The sequence below is a fragment of the Mustela erminea genome, chromosome 11 (assembly GCF_009829155.1).
Source record: "Mustela erminea isolate mMusErm1 chromosome 11, mMusErm1.Pri, whole genome shotgun sequence".
NCBI classification, from domain to species: Eukaryota; Metazoa; Chordata; class Mammalia; order Carnivora; family Mustelidae; genus Mustela; species Mustela erminea.
Window position 1 is genome coordinate 81,767,763 of NC_045624.1, and position 21,442 is coordinate 81,789,204.

Here is a 21,442-nt window from a genome sequence, read left to right on the forward strand (position 1 = left end):
GTCCTCTACAGCTTAACAATGGATTCAGATTTGGTTCTACTTTCCAGAAGTTACTTCCTTCTAGTTTAGAGACTCTCAAGACATCTTAACCATTTCCCAATTGCATATTCTTCATACCCTGAGATAGAATCTAGCCACCACTTCCCTTACAAGGAGCCAGAGATTGGGACCTAACGTCCTTGAAGTGTGCTTTCCTGTCTCCCAAGTGGGCTTAGAGGAAGGGAGGTCCGAGTTCGTAATGTTCCAGTTGATTGAAATATACAACACAAACTGAATATGCTTTAGGTAGGGGAAAGGAATGCCTTAGTTTTTGGCTTAGCTTAATTTTTCCAGAAAAAACACAGTTGTATTTCTTTGGTCATATTTCTAAGATACGTTTTTAAACATAACCTTTTTTTCCTGTGAGATTTATGGTAATGTGAAAGATTACATTAGCTTTACAGATATTCTACAACAGTAGGTAATACTTAAAAACAGTGGAAAAGGAATTGTTTTCATGGACATTTTTATTGCTGCAAGGAACATTAGAGATCATTCTCATTTATAATCTTATTCTTCCTTTTATTCTGTAGATAATAGAGCCAAGGTTGGGGTGGGTAGAAGGGAGTGGTTGGTGGAAGGGGGACAAATCAAACCCTGTATCAACAAATGGTGAGGCTAGAACTTCAGTTCCAGTTGGCTAATTCCAAAAATGATTCTACCCTCCTCCCCCCATACACCTTACCCTTTAATAGGAATAAATTATATTCATGTAAACCTGAATTTTTGAAATTTGATAGCATTTTGTTTTCTGATTTTATTGGCTCTGGTCATATTTTTGTTTTTGTTTTAGAGAGAAAGCATGAGTGGAGGGAGAAGCAGAGGGGGAGGGAGATTGAGGGAGTGTATGCAAGTGGGGGAGGGGAGGGAAAGGGGCAAAGGGAGAGGAATCAGAGAATCTCAAGCAGGTTTCATGCCCAGCATGGAGCCTGAATTGGGGCTGATCACAGGAACCTGAGATCATGTCCTAAACCAAAATCAAGGGTCAGACACTTAACTGACTGAGCCACCCCTCGGGCACCCGTCATTTTCATAATTTTTAACTCATGAAGATTAAAAGATCCTAAGACTCAGTATAAAAGGAAAAAACGTAGAATGTGAATGGACAAAGAACTCTGTCTTGTATTCAGACACAGTTCCAGCTGTAAAGTTATACAGAATACAGAGATGGTATTAACAAGTCATAGAGTGTAGTCCCCCCCACCCTCTACTCCATGGTATTTTAGAACATTTTAAGTGATCTTCTAAGCAGTCTTTAAGAGAAAACCACAAAGGGTAATTGAGCATATATCAACAGACCTGAGATATAACCTCATCTAGAGGATTAAGGAAGCCTTTATGAAGCATCCAATTTAAGTTACGTGGAAACTACTGCTTGAGTTATGAGTGGGTGTTAGAAAATGGCAGGAGGAATCCTGTCAGCGGAGGAAGAACATGTACAAAGGCCCTGAGGCAGAAAGTAGAAAGGCATGTTTGAAAATGTGAAAAGAAGGTCAGAAGGGTGAAAACACAAAGAGGCAAAAAGTGATGAGTGAGAATTTTAGTGAGGTAATCTCTAACCAGATCATTGTAAGGACACAAAGAATATTAGATGTTATTCTAAAGGTAATGGAAAGCCGCGCCAAACAAGAGAAAGGGTCTTAAAAGTGGAGTGACCATATAATTCAACATCCAAACCATGAATCCTTTCAGAGTACAAAAGAGGCACTATAGATAATTTTGCTGGGAAAACAGCCACACGCTGTACGGTCTAGGGCAAACTAGAGTGAGAACCATCCTTCTTAAAGGCTTCTGGATATTGGCTAATTTTCCCTCTGACCCAACTCCTGGGAGACAGTCTGTACTCACTGTTACCATCCCTGGCCGGGCTCACTGAATAAAACTGTTTCCCTTGTTCCTTCTCTCATCCAGGTGGCATTTCTTTTCCACTTAGCTAATCATGCCCGTCCATCCAAAAACGCAGAGAAGTAGATCTTTTTACCTTTACGTGAAATTATGTTTGACTCTTTTCATCTCACTTTCATAGTAGCCTTTTTCAGACTTGGTATGATGGCTTAGTAAGAACAGCATCCCTGAGAATTTTTGATCATTCTCAAGTTGTTTAGAGTGTGGTCACCCCTTCCGCTCACCCCCTGCCATGCTCCTCAAACTAGCAAAGACAACTTAAGGTTCAGAGGCATTTCTTACACTACATTTGTTATTGCACAGGTGCAACTGCATATGTACGGGGAGAACATGCTGGAAGCCCAACAAATCGTGTTAAAGTCTGTCCGATTTGAAAAAACGAGGGTATTCAACTGAATTCATGGATTAAGGAACTCACCTTGCCTTGAATCCTGGCTCTAGCCTCTTCTACTCATTACCCTGTGACCTTGGTTAGATTGCTCAAATTCTCTGAATTTTAGTTCGTTATGTGTGGAACAGGAATAATTTTAAGGCCTAACACAAAGGCTTTGAATGCCAATTAAATGAAATAAGTTTATAAATACATGGAACCATTTCTCCTACTGGTAAGCCCAGACGTGGTGATTATTAGGGGCTATTACTTTTAAGCAAATGTGGTTTTAATAGCATGCCTTCTAACTTCTCTTTGCTTTAGGAATTAGGAGGTATCTTTTTATTCTGGTGAAGTTTGACTGCTCTTGTCTCTATCTGCTTGTTTGTCCTAAAGGTGAAGTTCAGTTTCTAACCCAGTTTCAAAAACAGTGAGCCTTAGGGAGAGGATGGGTCATTTAAGCCGGTACTACTTAAAATTCTTCTGAGATAAGACATTCTGGAGAGGAAATTATCCTGTCACTAGCAATAGCTCTGAAGTAAAAGATATCCTAAGGATTTACTTTGAAATCTGTAGATGCGCATTCTGCCTGGGGGACAGCTAAGGTTTATGTTGAGAAGGTCACGGTGGGCTAGCCAAACAGAATAACAGAATGTAAGATAAGATTTGGAATTGTTGTGAGGGCCTGGGATCTTTGTATTTGTGGCCTCTATTTGAACAGTGTCTAGTCGGCTGTGATAAGGGCTCAATATGTATGTATTGAACACATAAGCTAATAACACATCATGAACTTTAAATATAATTAATAAGTAACCATAGAATATGCTTCTAATAGAGAGACCCTGGAAATTGATTTTCACTCAAGTAATCTTGTACTTGTCATTTATAAAAGGCCAAAGATAATGTAGAATTCTGAACGAATGAGTTCTCCTACTTAATAGTTTAGCAGATACATATTGTTTATGAGAAAGAAGGACTGGCCACCCTTCACCAAGATCACATTTCTCAGAGCATGAATGAGTTTTTATTGACTTAGTCACCACAGAAATGTTAAGATCTCTCACTAGTTCGACAGAGAACAAAAGTTAGTTCTTATGTGATTAGAGATACTGTTATTTATAGACAAAATATATTACTGTATATTAAATTATGTTGTAATTGCTACAGCAGTATATTGACTATATTAAAGTGAACCCAGAAGCTTCTATTGCTAGGGTTTATATTTTGGAGGATTGTATTATTCTCCCAACCTTGGTGAAATTCTCAAGGCTCCTGGTAATTTCTATTACAAAGGAAAATCCATGTCAATACATGAATTTCAGGTAAGCATATTATGCTGCAAATTTTCCCTCAGGGAGCATTGGCATGGAAGGCATTACAGTAATTTTCCATCACAGAACTCTACAATAATGTGGATTTCAGGATAGAAGCATGCATTTTTTTTTTTTTAATACTGTTTCCCAGGAGATTTTCCCAGGGACTTAGAGACCTACACTGCCCTTTGTGGGGCACTGCATTTTCTAATACTACATACTCTCAGCCAAGGTTCCTTCTCAAACTGTTGAGCATGTTCTGAGAAACAACACAACTAGTTTTACCTCCAGCACTTAAAAATCGATGACATCATTAAGATTTAGAGAAGTAAAAGGACGGTGCTTTCTTTTACTTGTTTAGTTGAAAGACCAGAAATAGTGATTTCCTTCTCACTAGCCAAATCATTAAATCATTTTCTTTTACTATGACCAAATCACTGAATCATTCATTTGGCTTATGTTGGATCTGCATTAAACCAAAATGATAGATTCTTCAGTCATTTTTTTTATAGATAAAGATCCTCAATGCTTTGAACTCATCTCTTTATTCTAAAAAAAAAAAAAAAAAAAAAAAGTCTGTTTTGTTTTGTTTTTTTCCCAAGCTCCAGAGTTCAGTTATGGCTAACTAACAGTAATTTAAATAGCATTTAAACAAAATAACCTTGGCTTCTAGGTTTGTAACAGGACACTTCCTAAGTAAATCTTCCTTGGTTAACAGCTGTCAACTGTCAATGGGCGGCAGGTAATTAAATTTGAAGATAGCTTTATGGCTCAGGAAAATAGATAAAATCCTTGAACCAGAAAGGTCTTTAGTTAATGTGGTTATTGCTCCCTCTGGTATTTGAATTAATGCAAGAAATTGATTATCTTCTAATGAAACAGATAAATGGGAAAGCTGCCATTGTTTGTTACTTGCAAGTAAATTTTGGTTGAGGCTGTTTTCCCCGCTAAGATCACAGTCTTGGTTTTATTTCAGTATAGATTAGGAAGAGAAGGGGAAAAGAAAAAAAGAATATTTTAAAAAATACTGGAATGAAACAAACCATGATAGAAAGAATGAGAAGGTGGCAGGTAGGGGCTGTGAATACTTGGAAGACGTGGCAGTTAAGAAGGGTTTCTTTTTCTTTTCTTTTTTTAAAATTTTTCTTATTTATTTTAGCTAGAGAGCGCACAAGCAGGGGGAAGCAGCAGGGTGGGAGAGGGAGAAGCAGACTCCCACTGAGCAGAGAGCCCTGCAGGGGCTGGATCTCAAGACCCTGGGATCATACCCTGAGCTGAAGGCAGACACTTAACTGACTGAGCCACCCAGGCATCTCTAGGAAGGGTTTCAACAACAGGAAGTGCAAAACTCAATGTGTCTAAAAAAAAAAAAATTGCATGGATTTTTGTTTTTTAATCTTCTGTTATGAAAGTGGTCCAGTGATGATAGAGCAGTTCTAGGATTTGTTCAGAGATTAAATCATTTCTTCAGCCAGGTTTTTTTCTAAAATTTTGCTTGCCATTCTGAGCTCCCAGTGTGCATAGTAAGCAGCAACTACGTCACATATCATAGCCCTCATGTACAAATGTCCAGAGGCAGAAAAAGAAATCACCTCTTTTTTTTGTGGTGCCAGTTTTGAAGACAGAAGAAGCCTCTTCCAGTACTCCTGCAGAAAGCTTCCCTTTAATTCTCATTGACCAGCACTCATCACATGTCACATTTAAGTCACTCACGAGCTAGGGGTGAGGTGGGACAATGATGGTAGCTATAGATGGGCTCTGCCTACGGGGAAGACAAGGAAAACTCTGTTAGATGGGAGGTCAAGGGAGCACACCCTGACCCACTACTGGGTGTTAGCATAACATATAGATGAGGAAATCAAAATTGGGCAAAGAGTGGTAGCTTTCTTAAAATAGTATGCTCAGTAAGTGTTTAAGCTTGCATTTCAGTTCAGGACTGTCTGACTTGGATTGTATACTCTCACCCCAATGGCACACTGTTGCCTATATATCATGATTCACTTTCAGTTTCAATTACAGAGCTGCTCCTTTTGGGTGAAACAATCAATGCATCTCTATGTTTGGCTTTTCACTTCAGATTTACTACCTCAGAGTCTCTTCTCAGGGCATTCTCAGAGCTGTCGACTCTCAGAAACTCAACATAACCCCTGAGAAGAATTGGAAAAACTCTATCTGCTGATTTGATATTTCTTTTACTTATTATTTGACAGAGAAGACACAGAGAGAGAGAGGGAACAGAAGCAGGGGGAGTGGGAGAAAGAGAAGCAGGCTTCCCACAGAGCAGGGAGTCTGATGCGGAGCTTGATCCCAGGACATGACCTGAGCCAAAGGCAGACATTTAATGACAAAGCCACCCAGGCACCCCTGACTTGATAGTTCTGATGGCAAACAGATACTTTAGTTTTACATGTTTGTGGGATATATCTGCTTTGATTTGAATTTAATCTGTCAATACTCAAGCAATCTCTCTACCAAGGAAATTTCCCTTTCAAATCCCCCAGAACCAGTAAAGGCATGTTCATTTGTCCTGTTCTTAGCTTACAGCTTCCATTTATTCCCCCAGACCAGCTTCTTATAAAATCGATTCCAAATCCTTTCTTTTCTGCTCATCAATTCTTCTTTTCCATTTTTAGCATATCAGGTCTCTATCAACATCATATTTGGAATACCCTCATCTCATAGGTCCAGTCTCACGTACTTTAATTATCCTGCCGCTCAAACAAATTATTTTCCTTAAAAATGATTTTCTTATTTTATTCCTATTCAAATAATTTGAGTACATTCTACCTGTGAAAAAATGAAGTATTAAATATATGAATAAATAAAAATCAGGCCATCTGGTCCTTCATGTTTCCTCCATGTGTAAAGAATTGTTCTTACCTTGCTGGTTGAAGCTTGACGTCTTTTCCCGAGTCATAATAATATAACCCATGTCACTATGGGACGGGCACTCTTTTAAGCACTTGATGGATATCAACAATTTAAACCTCACAACACCGCTATGAGGTTGGTACTATTATTATTATTCTGACCTTACACATGAAGACACTAGAGTGCAGAGGGATAAAGTAACCTGCCAAGTATATATGGAAATATATACATGGAGCGCCTGGGTGTCTCAGTGGGTTAAAGCCTCTGCCTTCAGCTTAGGTCATGATCCCAGCATCCTGGGATTGAGCCCCGCATCAGTCTCTGCTCAACAGGGAACCTGGTTCCTCCTCTCTCTCTCTCTGCCTGCCTCTCTGCTTACTTGTGATCTCTGTCTGTCAAATAAATAAATAAACTCTTTAAAACACACACACACACACACACACACACACACACACACACACAAACCCAAAAAGAAATGAAATGGCAGAGCTCGGATTCAGACTCTGGTGGTTGGGCCCCAGAGGCCATGAACTCAGTCATATTTTACTTTCCTAGTCTATATATTTCACTGGAGAGTTATTTATTGAAGAGGTATGTGTTGAACATCTATTCTTCACCCCAACCTATCCCTTTCTCCTAATGTTTTTTATAGAAACATTATACAACCATGAGTCTCTTCCATATGATGAAAACCAAGCTTTATATAACATCTTGAATTTTAGGCAATATCAAGGCAGACTTCATCTCTGCAAACTTTGAGTGACATTTCTTGGATACTATATTCTCTCATGTTCTGAGCTCTTGGATTTTTTTCTTTTTTTCCCCTATTTCAGCAATAATCTGGTCTGGCAGGAGCTGACTTTTTTTCCTGAATGACATCCCTCTCTTCAGTCTTGCTTTCCTCCTGAAAGAAGCAGCTCCAGTTCCTGGACCAGTGGCACCATGGTTGTCATCCGTATCACCTGTCTGTGATGCCTCCTGAGGCCCAGTAACTTAGAACTAGGTTAGCACGCCACATAGCGCTCTGCATCTCAGATCTCCGATTTCCAGATCTGTCATCTATTCTCTTGTTTAAATCATCTTCCAGTGTCTTTTGTTTCTGTCTTCTCACATGATTTACTTCTTAAGACTCTTCTGAAGTATTTTTTTATCTTCCACATAAAAAAATTTCTACACTGTACTGTCATTGTGTGGACAAAATATCAGAGACTATGTTTTATGATTATGTGTTAGTAATTTGAGAAATCTAGTTCCTTAAATTAAAAGAAAAAGGGAAAAAAAGAAAAATGTGTATCTATTTATCCAATTTCATATGTCATTTGAATAGTAATTCTAATTTGATAATATTATACTAATAACTAACCCATAATTATTAGAACTTTTTGAATACTTTTTCTGTCAGTCATTTCTAAGATTTACATGTATTCAGTTGATTTCCATGGAAACTCTTGGTAGAGGTGATATTGTTGGTTTTTGCAAATGAGAAAATTAAAGCCCAAAGATGTTAAGTAACTTGTTCAATGTCACAGGAAGTTTGGTACCACAGTCTGGTTTCATAATCACTGTTCTACTCCCATGACATTTTCAGATTCTTGGCTAGATATAGAACTGCTTGAAGAATATAGTGGCAAACATTCTGAACTGATATGCCCAGGAAATAGGTTAAATTTGTGACTTCTCTATCCTTGCATATGGGATATGGCCCAAGAGTTCACAGACTATAGTTCATGTCTTTCTATAAGAATTCTTACCATTTTGAGGCGCCCGGGTGGCTCAGCTGGTTAAGCGGCTGCATTTGGCTCGGGTCATGATTCCAGGGTCCTGGGATTGAGCCCCGCATCGGGCTCCCTGCTCAGCAGAGAGCCTGCTTCTCTCCCTCCCCCTCTCCCTGCCGCTCTGCTTACTTGTGCTCTCTCTTTAGCTCTTTGTCAAATAAATAAATAAAATATTAAAAAAAAAAGAATTCTTACCATTTCAAGCTTTGGTTTATGTCACACCACAGCCTATGAGAATTTCTAGAAGTATATTTGTGATTCAATATCTAAAATTTAGAAATGATTCATCACTGAAACAGTAAATTATGAAAGCAGACTGCTTTGTAGAGTTTGTCACTCTCTTAAGATCATAATCCCAAGAATGAAGAAATACTTCACCATTTGAATGGGAAAGGCATAAATTGTAAAAAGAAGTATTTTGGTTGGAAAAAAAATTGAATGTGCTATACTGATTGTTGGTTTTTTTAATTGCCGTGGTGCATTCATTGTCTTCAAAGTTCGGCTGTATGGACACATATTTTGCACATATTGTAAAAGAAGTTAAATGAGCATGAGTCAGTGATCATTTACATACTGAAAATCTAAACATTCAGGTCATCTGAATATTTGTGGTTTACTTTTTGATATATACATAGCCAGACTGTCATTTAAATAGCATTGTCTTCTGGATGAGGTATAACAGGCAAAGAGTAGATTTGTTTTCAAGTAATTTATTAAAAAAAAAAAAAACAAACTAGTTAGAATTATGTTGAGGAAGTAAGGTAAATATTTCAAGTAAAAAATACCTATCTTAAAATGATGAATGTATTGATTATAACCATAAAACATTAAGAGAAGTTAAGAAGACATCATACTGTCATTATTTTGTTTTTTTTGTTGTTGTTCAATCTGCCCATTTACTCTGTTTTTTTGGTTGATCTATTTTAATTTTGAGCTGATGATAGCCAGTGATAAAACTGAGATGAGATTCTTGCATAATGTGAATAATTTTGCAATAAAATAGAATCATAAACTTCAACATTGTATTTATTGATTTATTTATGTCTTATTTCAATATAGAAGCAATAAATAAAAATAACCACTAACATAATCTTTTAAATTATTTATTATCATAGGAAGGAAAATATATCTTAACTTTTTTGGTAAATATTTCTAAAGTAATTTTCATTAAAATAATAGAATCATGGAACCAAGATACACTATTTTCACTGTGCTATTCACTATTTCAGAGCTTCGTGAAACCAAGACCTCTGAATACTTCAGCCTGTCCCACCACCCTTTAGACTACAGGATATTATTAATGGATGAAGATCAGGACCGGATATATGTGGGCAGCAAAGATCACATTCTTTCCTTGAATATTAACAATATAAGTCAAGAACCTTTGAGTGTAAGTTTATCATTTCTATGAAGGCCATGTTGAGTTAGTTTCCTTTTTCTTTAAAAATTTCAAATAAAATGAAAAAATTGTGTATTCCATTAGAACTATAAAAAATACAGGCTGCATGTCAACAAGTAATCAGAAGTTAGTACTTACTTCATGGACTGAAAATATAATCAATTCAGTTCTCACTGTCTAGCTTCATAGATTTTAACACTTCAAAATCTAAAACTAAATGAGAAAACACTTCCTGTGTATGTGTTTGCATATGATTGTTTGTGGGTGTGGATACAGAGAGAGAGAGAGAAAGATAGACAGATAGAAAGAAGCATATAATATAGCCTGAAAAAATGATCAGACTAAAGGAAGATCTGCCTTTTCATCTGTATGCAATCCAAGAAGGCCTTAAAAAGAACCATTATTAAGTGCACTGTTCTTTGAACAAGTGTGACCTATATTTATCATTCTATCTCATAAGAAGGACATAAATTGGTCTTCATGGAATAAAGAAATAAAAGTTAATTAATTATACGTTTATTACAACAAGGAGACTTCTGAATTTATTATTTTAACAAGGGTCAGTGGCTGGCAATTAAAAAAAAAAAAATAATCATCACTGTCAGACTTGACCCAAAGCTGTTGTGACTTAGAACACTAGCTAAATATTTCAGGGAGGGAATCTCTTGGATTCAATCCAAGTTATTTTAGCTCTTGAGGCTAGGGGCCTGCTTTAAGTAAATCTACCAGCCTGACTGTGGTTTACCAAAAATAATATTAAACCAAAATGGTAATGTAAATATAAATTCATTGTGATATAAGCAGTTGAAAAAAGAATAATGGAAAAGGAGGGAAATAAACATTTTATTGTACACATGAATGACATTATTTTAATATTATGCCATTAGGAAATGGGCACATATTATTGAAAGTCTTTTGTTAAAGGAAAAATTGATGAGAAAAATAAAAACAGTTATTAGAATAAAATAATAAAATCTTTATGAATTTCAGTTTATAAACTGAAAGAAAGAATCTTGAAATATAAATATAGAAATGCCTTAAAGAAATGTGTTAACATAAAGTAGATGAAGAGCACTGAGCTGTCATAAGTGTAAGTGAGATTATGTAACCTTTATTTTCCTTTCCGAGCAGGTTTTCTGGCCAGCATCTACAATCAAAGTCGAAGAGTGCAAGATGGCTGGCAAAGATCCCACGGTGAGTGCCTAAAAAAGCTCTATAACTTAAATATTTGGTCTTTGAATCCATGTACCTCGAGTGCAGCCAAGAGTGAGACAAAGGGTGTTGGTATTTTAAATCCTCTGCTGGACACATGGTAAAAAATGAAAATGCAAAGGAATTGGAACTCTTAAACACTGTAACTTAGGAATTCCTGACTTGGTAAAAACTTCTTGCCTTGCTTTCATTATTGCATTCCGACACTTTTCATGATGGATTTCAGTAATAACCCCTGTTCCAGTGGATCCAACCTGCAGAATTCTCAGCAGGCCACTGAAATAATGATAATGCAAGTGTCTGGAGAAGCTCCCAGATACCATGTGGGCTTTTCCAAAGAAAGATCTCAGCAAAAGGGTACTGGTGAGCCAGCACATTCCAGAGGCATAAATCACCAATGATTACCAATATCTTTGTTAGCTAAAAATAACCACGGAAACAAAAATCAAGGCAGCTGTGAATATCAATAAATGTTCAGTATGCAACATTTGTACAAATTGTATATCTTATGTGGAATTCCATATAAAGAGTTAAGAAAGAAATCTATGTGGATTTCTGCAAACAACTTGCTGAAACTGATACATTAAATTATTCTCAAATATGCTAAAACAAATACACGGAGCCAAGCTTCAGTGTACATGTTTGTTAATTTTATAAAGAAGCATGTACATCATTTTGTCTTGTCTCAAATCGTGAAAACTCTCATAATGGAACTCTATATCAGAATTACCCATCTTACACAAATAATGTGGTAAAGAACTTTTTTTATGCATTGATTCACTGTTTCAGTCATTCATTCCACCAATATAGATTGAGCCCCTGTTATGTGTCTAGCATAATGTTTATTGCTACAGCCATAATGTATACCAAAATAGACAGTCTGATTCTCCTCAACTTTATTACCTTGCTGGAGAAGTCAACATTAATTGAAGGAGCATGGAAGTGCTTATGCAGGTATGAAGTTGAAATATGGTGGCTGGTTAGAAAAACTAGTATTTGTACACATACATACACACAATCAGATCTGAGGTCATAAGAAATAACAGCTTTGACTTTGTGTAAAAAATGTTGACTGAGCACACATTAAAAGTGTAGAGGTAAGAAATGTTGATTTCAGGTTCCAAGGCTATGGCACTGAGATTTGATAGTGAGGGTTTCAGAGATTCGTCATGGTGGTTCAAGGAAAAGACTAATCCTTGTGGAAAGAGGAAGTGTGAAAATTAAACTTCTATTTTCACTGACTTTTACTCTCTGGGATGAGGTTCTGAAAAGGTCTGGTGCAAGACAGGGCCATGGAAGACCCTGGCATCTAGTATCTCTGGGTCTCACTGGAGGGTGTTGTTGAGAGCTGGTGATTCAGTTCTGGGTCTCACATTTCCAGGTTTAGAATTCATCTTTTAAGAGAAGTTTTCAAGTGGGCAGAAGGAGCTTGCAGAGGCATATTTGCTTCCCATAGGATCTGCTGGACCATAGTTTATGGGAAAAAATCCAGAAAAATATATAAGAAACACTAAAAAAAAAAAAAATTATGCATATCTTCTAGGGAACAAATAGTAGAAAGTGTAATGTTGTGGAGAAGTCTTTTTTTGTCCCATGAAGCGATTATTTCAATAATGTACATGAATTTAAATGTTTTCGTTCATCCTTTAATGTAGAGATTTGCCCCACTGATGTGCATTCTTCCATGTCTTGTTTTTTGCCACAATAATATCCTGTGACTGTAATTTCTATATTTAGTTGTCCTCTTTGTTCAAAAAGATTTTCATTTCCCATTCATACAAAGTGTCACAGATAGAATATGTAGGATTTAGATACCATTGTACATTTTCTTTCCAAAGATTGGTGTTGATTTTCTGAAGAATCTTAGCCAAATCATTTAATGTCTTTCCTCCTTTGGCAAAATGGAAATGCTCTGTCATTTGCTTTCTTGTAATTAGGAGTCATTAGATGAAATCTTCTATATATGCTTGCATTTTCCCATAGTTTCATCATGCTGTAATATCATTCATGGATATCTTTAAATTCTGCTCTGCAGCCAATTAGTATACATAACAGAAGTAACTGGTAGAGGGTTCTCTTCTAGTATGGCCAGCATTGTTAGGTGCTGGGAAATAATCAAACTAACTTATAAATCCAGGTTCTATGAAGAGAAGAGAATGTTTGACAAACCCAGTTGATTTCATACATGTGAAGAAGTACTTACAGAGAAGTGTCCTTTCATCAGGCCACAAGAAAAAGACTAGTGGTAGGGAAAGGTTGTTGTTATTGTTATTGTTGTTATTATTATTACATTCTTTAATGAAACTAAATAGTTAAGCATCTCTTAATTCTGTTAGAAGAAATATCAACTAATACTTTCTATTTTATTTAAAAACAGGGGAATCTTAATTTGTGAAAATCAGTTAACTATTGTGAAGGAACCAAAGGTAAATAAGATGGAGTCTCTAAGAGTCCTTATAATACATTAGAGATGATGAGACATATACGCAATACCTATCAAATAACAGTAGTCAACATTTAATGGAATGGGCCAGACACCGTTCTAAGTCTTTCTTTTTTTTCAAAGACTTTATTTATTTGAGAGAGAGAGAGAGTGAGAGAGAGTATGAGAGGGGAGAAGGTCAGAGGGAGAAGCAGACTCCCTATGGAGCTGCCAGCATGATCCCAGCACTCTGGGATCTGAGCCAAAGGCAGTTGTTTAACCAGCTGAGCCACCCAGGTGCCCTCTAAGTCTTTCTTTCAATCCTTGCAACAATGCTACAAGATGGACATTATAGTCACCATTCGCATTTTTTTTTAAGATTTTATTTATTTATTTGAGAGAGAGAGACAGTGAGAGAGAGCATGAGCGAGGAGAAGGTCAGAGGGAGAAGCAGACTCCCCATGGAGCTGGGAGCCCGATGCGGGACTCGATCCCAGGACTCTGGGATCATGACCTGAGCCGAAGGCAGTAGTCCAACCAACTGAGCCACCCAGGCATCCCAAAAAAAATCACTCAAAGAGTGAGGAACTTCCCACAGCTGTCCTGCTAGCAAGTGGGCAGGAGGCTACTGTCTTATCTAATAAGACATGCCCTCTCACTAGGAAGGATTCGGTAAATGCTAAGGATACCCACAACAGACAAAGAAAAATCAAAACAAAACAAAACAAAACACTGCAGTTGGGGTATTTAGGAAAGTTTTGATAGATTTTACTGGCAACTATACTAGGTCTATATTAACTTTCTTTATTTCATTTCAATGATACTGAAATTCAAATAAGTATTACCCTTTTCCTCTTTCAGCCTTTGACACCAAGTACATATGGCTGCCTTATTCAGTCATCTTCCCATCTTTTTAAACTCAGTCATCCACTCACCATCTCAAGTGACAGTACAGATGTCACTTCTCTGGGAAGTCTTATTGGGGTGGCTGTCCCTCTGTGTATGCTGGAAACACTCTGACATATATTGCTGTGTTAGTAACTATAACTCTCCCCTTATTGATTGGAAGTACTGGGTAATGTCATTATTCTCTGTGCCCAGACCTGTATCTAGGCACTTAATAAAGTTGAACAAGAACTGAAAAAATTCAAAGCATGGGAGTCTGTTCCAAGTGATTGTCAGAAGTTGGGGGTAGGATGCAGTGGATGGTGAGCTTATTAATGCCTTTAAATTAATAATATTTGTAACAAATTCATTATGCACATGTTTTAGAAGTTCATTTTGGTTAAAGTAAAATATTTTTATTTTACATATTATATTAATCATCTACTTAAGCAAAACATAAACTAGTGACAGTTAAAATCCATACTGCTGTAGCTATTGAAAGAAAATATACAGCATGGACTTAAGCATCTCTTATTCCTTTAGATTTTTTTTAAATGTATCAAATTTTAATTACTTAGAAAAAATAACACTTATTAGAGAATAATTCAAGATAGACAAAAATTTGATCCCAGTAATCATATATCCTAATAAACTAATGTTTATAAAGAAAATACATGATCATGGTGGGAATATAACTAATTTTCTGCCTACCTAAAGAGACTATAGCCTGCTTCCCATTCCCCTCTCTGCCCCTTTGTATTCACATTCCTCCATGCTCCATTTGTTTCTAAATATTAATATTTTATTCATACTCTAAATAAATTGAGCTTAAACAGTAGCACTTGCTGTCAAACATATCCAATGAGATAGGGCATAATGAATGCACTGAGTAAATACTGTAAGAGATTGTTGGAAAATTAAGCAGGATTATATATATTTAGATATATGTGCATTAAATGCACAGAATGTCAAACTTTATTTATTAATTGAGGAATATCAGTATCCCTATTTATGTGACCAAAGGATCCCAAACTACTGGATAATATACTTTCTTTAAATATATTTATCAAGGGCGCCTGGGTAGCTCAGTGGGTTAAAGCCTCTTCTTTCGGCTCAGGTCATGATCCTGGAGTCCTGGGATCAAGCGCCAAGTCAGGCTCTCTGCTCAGCGGGGAGCCTGCTTCCTCCTCTCTCTTTGCCTGCCTCTCTGCCTACTTGTGATCTCAGTCTGTCGAATAAATAAATAAAATCTTAAAAAAAAAAAGAAATATATTCATCAAAATACTTTGATTTATTGCTCACACCAAAGATGTGTAGGCCAAGAAGAAAAGAATCAGGGATTTTTTTTCCGCATTGCTTAGTTTGGGCAATGAGGAGTCAATATTTTTAAAGCCTTATGCATCTGGGCTCCAAGACATTTCAAAAACATTCCTATTAAAAATTACATAACGAATAAATGTTCAGTATGGAAATCTTTGAAGACCTAGAAAAGCATGTAAAATGCAACAGAAAACAATCTCTTCTGAGCTCTTTGACCCTAGAAACTTAACCTCGCTGTGCTTCAGTTTCCTTGTCTGCATAATGGGCATTCTCATCATCTCTACCTTACTGGGTTGTTACAAGGATTAATGAGTTAATATTTTAAGAGAGCTTAGAACAGCACATTGCACACAGTAAGTGGTATATTACTATTAAGTAAATAAAATGAATTCCACTACCCCAAAGTAATCACTTAAAAATTAGATTGTTTGAAATGTTTAAGAGTATAGAAAAAATGGTATTATATTCTGCATAATGTTAACAGCTTAATTTTTCATTTAGCATTGTATCAAGAAATAGTTTTTAAAAAGAACTAAGCAATTAAAAAAAAAAAATCCACAGTATTGAACTTCACTGAAGATGCATTCTCCAAACCTTTCATAGAGGATCAGTACTAATCTCTGTTCAGGACAAATGCCCTGTCCACTTCACCAGGCTTTTCTGACCATTGAAATAAAAAAAAATACATATGAAAGAATCCAATATCTGACACTGTGCATATGTATGATTTGACAGACACAATTCCAAGTGCTTTATTAGTATATTGTTCACAGCAAATGTTATCACCACCATTTACAAGTAAAAAGATTTAAGCACAGAGAGGCTAAGTAAATGTCTCAAGTTCAAACACCTACTGAAAGGTAAAGCTAGAGTTTGAACCCGGGTCAATTGGCTCTGATATCCGTACACTTAAATCCACCATCCACTGCCCATCTGAAGACGATGGCATGATGACAGACCAACTCTAATTGCATCTCCGGTTTCATCACACAATAATTCACTATCCCCTCTAGGCACTGCTTCCCGAGTAAACCCTGCCCTGTCATGCCCCCATTATTTTGTTCATATTCTCTTTCTTTCTGTTGGAAAGCTCTTTATGCTTTTGCCTGTCAAAATATCTAGCCTATTCTTCAAGTCCCAGCACCAATGACACCCGTTTACAAACCCTCACACCTAAGTCAGCGTTATTCATTCTCTCTTCTCTCCTCCTACAGCATATTTTTGAAAAAAATATAACTCTAATATAGCATCCGCACGTAGCCTCATGTATTATGGTTTCCTTTCTCTGAAAGGAGAAATTGAATTTATTTATTTCACTGTTGCTGGTACCATATACAGTGTTTACATAAAATGAGTTCAGTAAATATTTGCTGGATAGCATTGATAGGATTGCTGTGGTCTAAATCAGAAATAATGTGAACAAAAACTATGGAAATGGAAAGGACCTAGAAAATAATTTTCAATAATTAACTGATCTATTTTTTCTTTTGAGTTTTTCTCTGTGGGGAAGATTGCAGGGGCACACTGGGTATCATTAGGGAGCCTGGAAATCTGTCTCATGGTGAACCCACCCCTTTCTTTACAAAAATTGGATGGTGGAGGGTAGCCATGGTTCAAGATCCAGCTCAGTTACTTACTAAAACTAGAGTACTTCATTTAACCTCTTTCGGACTCAAGTTTCTCATCACTAAAATGGGACTAATACTTTAATTGGAACATGGCTTTGAAGATTAAAAATACTTAACATCAAAGTATTAAGAGTTCTGTAAACATTAATAACTTGGAAAAACTCTCCTCTACCCACTGTAGATTCCTTACCCAAGGACAAATTATAAAGTGATTGAAAGTACAAGATTCAATGTTAAACACATTTGTGCTTGAAAATCTGTTTAACCTATTTCTAGCTCCATGACCTCAAGCAGATTAACTAAAAAAGCTCTATGCTCTATTTTGCTAAAAGGCGTTAAGTTGTACCAAACTGAATGACTGTGAAGTGCCCAAATGACATAAGTACCTTTAATAAATATAAGCTATAAAGGTGAAAAATCAAACCTCCTGAGAAGTCAAACAGGTTAAATATGTAAAATGATCATTCTAAAGTCTAGGGAATGATAAATTCCCAACAAATATTGATCATGATAAGTAGATATAAAATATACAGAGAGATAGAAAAACATATACATGAAACAAGTATAATATGTATTTGAAATATAGAACATATTAGTGATATCTTTCTTCTTACCAATACCAGTAATTCATGACAGTAAACTGTCTACAAAACTCAAGATGACATATAATCTATTATTAATAGAATTGAATTCATGTCTTATGTGGGGAAATAGTATATACAGAATCCCAGAATGACTGAACTTGGATGTGAAAAAAATAAACAGAAGTCTCATTGCTCACAGATAACCTTAACATAGATGTATTATATAAACACCATACTTCATCTGTTCTTTTTCTACAGAGAAACACATTATCATCTACAATTATGTAGTCAATTTCCAGGTATCCCTATAAACAGGTGTCAAGACATAGTGACACTATATATTTAACAAAAATTCTTGATGTCTTAAAATAAAAATGAAGTGTGTAGTCTGGTGTGTAAGAATTAATTTGTTTGACAACAGAGCGAATGATTGATTGTTTCATATAAAATCCATAATAGAAATTGTATAAAATTACTACATATAAAAATAAGCATATATTCACTAGCGAATAATAATATAAAGGGAGAATATTATGAAAAAATAAAATAATGTTGACTTTAAACTCGACTTCTAAAAAAAAACTAACTTGTATTTTGGAGAATTGGGGTTTTTTTTGTTTGTTTTTTTGTTTGTTTTTTTTACTTTCCTAATAATATAAATAATAAATGTGCTTATAAAAAATTAGTAATAGGGTACCTAGAAGAGAAGAAATATATGCTGTCTGACTACCCATGGGAAACCCACTGTTACCTTTTAGTATATCTATTAATAAAAAAATTTATCCTTGTAACATCATTTTTATTTATCTTTTATCTTTTAAAGATTTTATTTATTTATTTGAGGGAGAGAGAGGGAGAAAGCACCAGCAGGGGGAAGGGTAGAGGGAAAGGGAGAAGCAGAGTCGATGCTGAGTGGAGGAGCCTGATATGGGGCTTGATGCCAATCCCCTGAGATCATGACCTGAGCCGAAGTCAAACACTTAACCAACTGAGCCACTCAGGTACCCCTTTAACACCATTTTTATGATCTTCTTTGTGAAAAAATGACTGAAGAAAACCACATTCAATCTCAGGCTTGCTTAATTTGTAATCAGCAAGGGATAGTGAGCCTAGCAATACACAGCACGCAATGATTAATTCAGTCACAGAAATCTACCTTTGGTGCTAACCATGTTTACATACTTCTGCATGGTCAGAGTCAACTTATAATTACAATAATATTTTGCATTTCATTGAGTGAACAAATGACACCTTTTCCAATGGTGGGACTAGGAGCAGGTGAAAAAGAAAACTGGGGGAGAAGGTATTTTAGGGGATGAAGGCTAGAGAGACAATGATTACATCACAGCGCTGGCATGTGTTTAGCAGTCTGTTTTATTTGCCAACTGTAAAAGCCAGTAGCGTTTGCCATTGTGTAGTACTGATGATATGGACCTTGTATAGGCGGTTTTGTTCAAAATATGTTTATATAACATGTGTGTGCACATGTAACATTTTGACGAAAATTTGAGGAAACAATTTGGTGTACTTTTCAGTTTCTCAGCTTTCTCAGATAAAGAATAAGTTCATAAAGTTTCAGAACATGAAAACTTACACAGTATATAAAATATTGAAATATGAGAGTGACATACCATTTTACACATTATCCAAGTTGAACTACCTTCTTCCTGAAGTAAACCAATAGAATAAACCATGCTATTCTCTTATTACCTCCTAACAACAACGAAAAAGTGAGAGCAGGAATGAAATGTATGGTGGAGTATGAGAGTACTACTTAGAAATAGCAATAAATGTCACTGTATTGCTAACTGCTTATTCATTTGTTCTTTCAGCATGGCTGTGGGAACTTCGTCCGTGTAATTCAGGCTTTTAATCGCACTCACTTGTACGTTTGTGGGAGTGGTGCTTTCAGCCCTGTGTGTACTTATTTGAATAGAGGGAGGAGATCAGAGGTAAGTGAAACAATTTTTCATTGTTAGTTTTGGTGTTAGTGCCAAAGATTTCTTAAAACTGTATTGAGGGGCACCTGGGTGGCTCAGTTGGTTAAGCAACTGCTTTTGGCTCAAGTAATGATCCCAGAGTCCCAGGATTGAGTCCTACCTCGGGCTCCCAGCTCCGTGGGGAGTCTGCTTCTCCTTCTGACCTTCTCCCCTCTCATGCTCTCTCGCACTCTCTTTCTCTCAAATAAATAAATAAAATCTTTTAAAAAAGAACTGTATTTGAATCTAAAAAAGTTGTAATCATAACATAATAATAAAAAAAAGTTGTAATCAATCAAAGGTTCAAGCCTTTTTTTTTTTTTTTTAAGATTTTATTTATTTATCAGAGAGAGAGAGGGGGGGAGAGCGAGCACAGGCAGAGGCAGAGGGAGAAGCAGGCTCCTTGCTGAGCAAGGAGCCCGATGTGGGACTCGATCCCAGGACGCTGGGATCATGACCTGAGCCGAAGGCAGCTGCTCAACCAACTGAGCCACCCAGGCGTCCCAGGTTCAAGCCTTTTTAACGCGAAATATATTTAATTTGATTGCTGTCCCCCACAATTACTGAAGTGTGGCTCTTGCCTTCAAGTAAATATATATATTTCTGAATAAAAAAGCTACAAAACATAAAAGAAAGAAAAATGGTGTAACTTTAAAAAAGGTATTGATACTATTTGTTCCAAATTATAGAAATATTACAGTATAACCTCACTTTCTTAAAGCTAATTTAAGTAATTTCTTATTTAACTTTTAAATTTGGTAAGCTTTTATGAGATACCTATACAAGATACATAAAGCAGGGAGCCCAGGTGTCCTTGCTGAAAAGAGCTTTCTATAGTTAGTTGATAATGCTTTCATTTTAGACCAACATTAGTCTACACTAGACTTTTCTAGCTTTATTCTTACATTAGTTAAAATGATTTGGGGTTCTGTGAACAAACGCATTTGCTAAACACTAAGTATGTACCTAATATGTATAGACAAATAAAGGCTGGTTGAACTTTACCAATGATACTTAAAACTGTGTTTTTCTGAGCTTGTAATTAGTGACTAAGGAAAATATGCATCAGACCAAAAGAGCCTTTCCTCCTTCCTTTAATCGAACATGTTGTCTTACTAAATAGAAGCATTTAAAAAATGTAATTATTTCAAATTATCTGGCTTTGTTTTCCTTATGCAACTTAAATCTAGAATGTCCAGTTCTTAAAGAATGTCAATTCTAGAGTTTAGAACTGTAAAAAAGATTAAATGTTGCTACTGATACACCTTATTAAGTTTATTTTTCTTTCACAGAGATTAATGTACTCAAGTACAAATATAATTGAACAATGCTTCTCTTTATATTGCTTTACTATTAATTTTTTCAGACATGGTATTTATACACACATATCTTTTGGTAAATAAAAAGTCATTTAAAAATAGCTGAGTAATTATAAGTTGACCCCAAATGAGGCATTTCCAAGTGGTTCAACATGATATGAAATATTACAATTCTTGAAGAAAAGTAAAACTATGCTTCTTGGAAGACTACAGTTGGCTGCATTGAGCTTGTCATTAGAACCACATGCCTGTGATCAATTGATTAAATAAACTACTGCCCCAGACGTCTGCAATCTGTCAGACACTCCACTGAAGGCTGTGCAGTCACTGTACAGGCCAACAATAGCATAACAGTTTGCAGAGCACAGATTTCAAATAAAGTCATTTTCCCATGTACAAATTGCCCACTATGCACTTTGAG

The 21,442-nt window shown here is 36.1% G+C and overlaps 1 protein-coding gene across 1 annotated transcript in view; it reads left to right on the top strand.

Moving 5' to 3' along the window:
• The window catches only part of SEMA3C (semaphorin 3C), a 174,183-nt gene that overhangs the window by 75,907 nt on the left and 76,834 nt on the right, over positions 1-21,442 (top strand). The window contains exons 3-5 of the mRNA XM_032304123.1: positions 9,503-9,663; positions 10,804-10,866; positions 19,556-19,675. Of these exons, the coding sequence (XP_032160014.1) occupies positions 9,503-9,663; positions 10,804-10,866; positions 19,556-19,675 (344 nt within the window). The remainder of the gene's footprint in view (positions 1-9,502; positions 9,664-10,803; positions 10,867-19,555; positions 19,676-21,442) is intronic.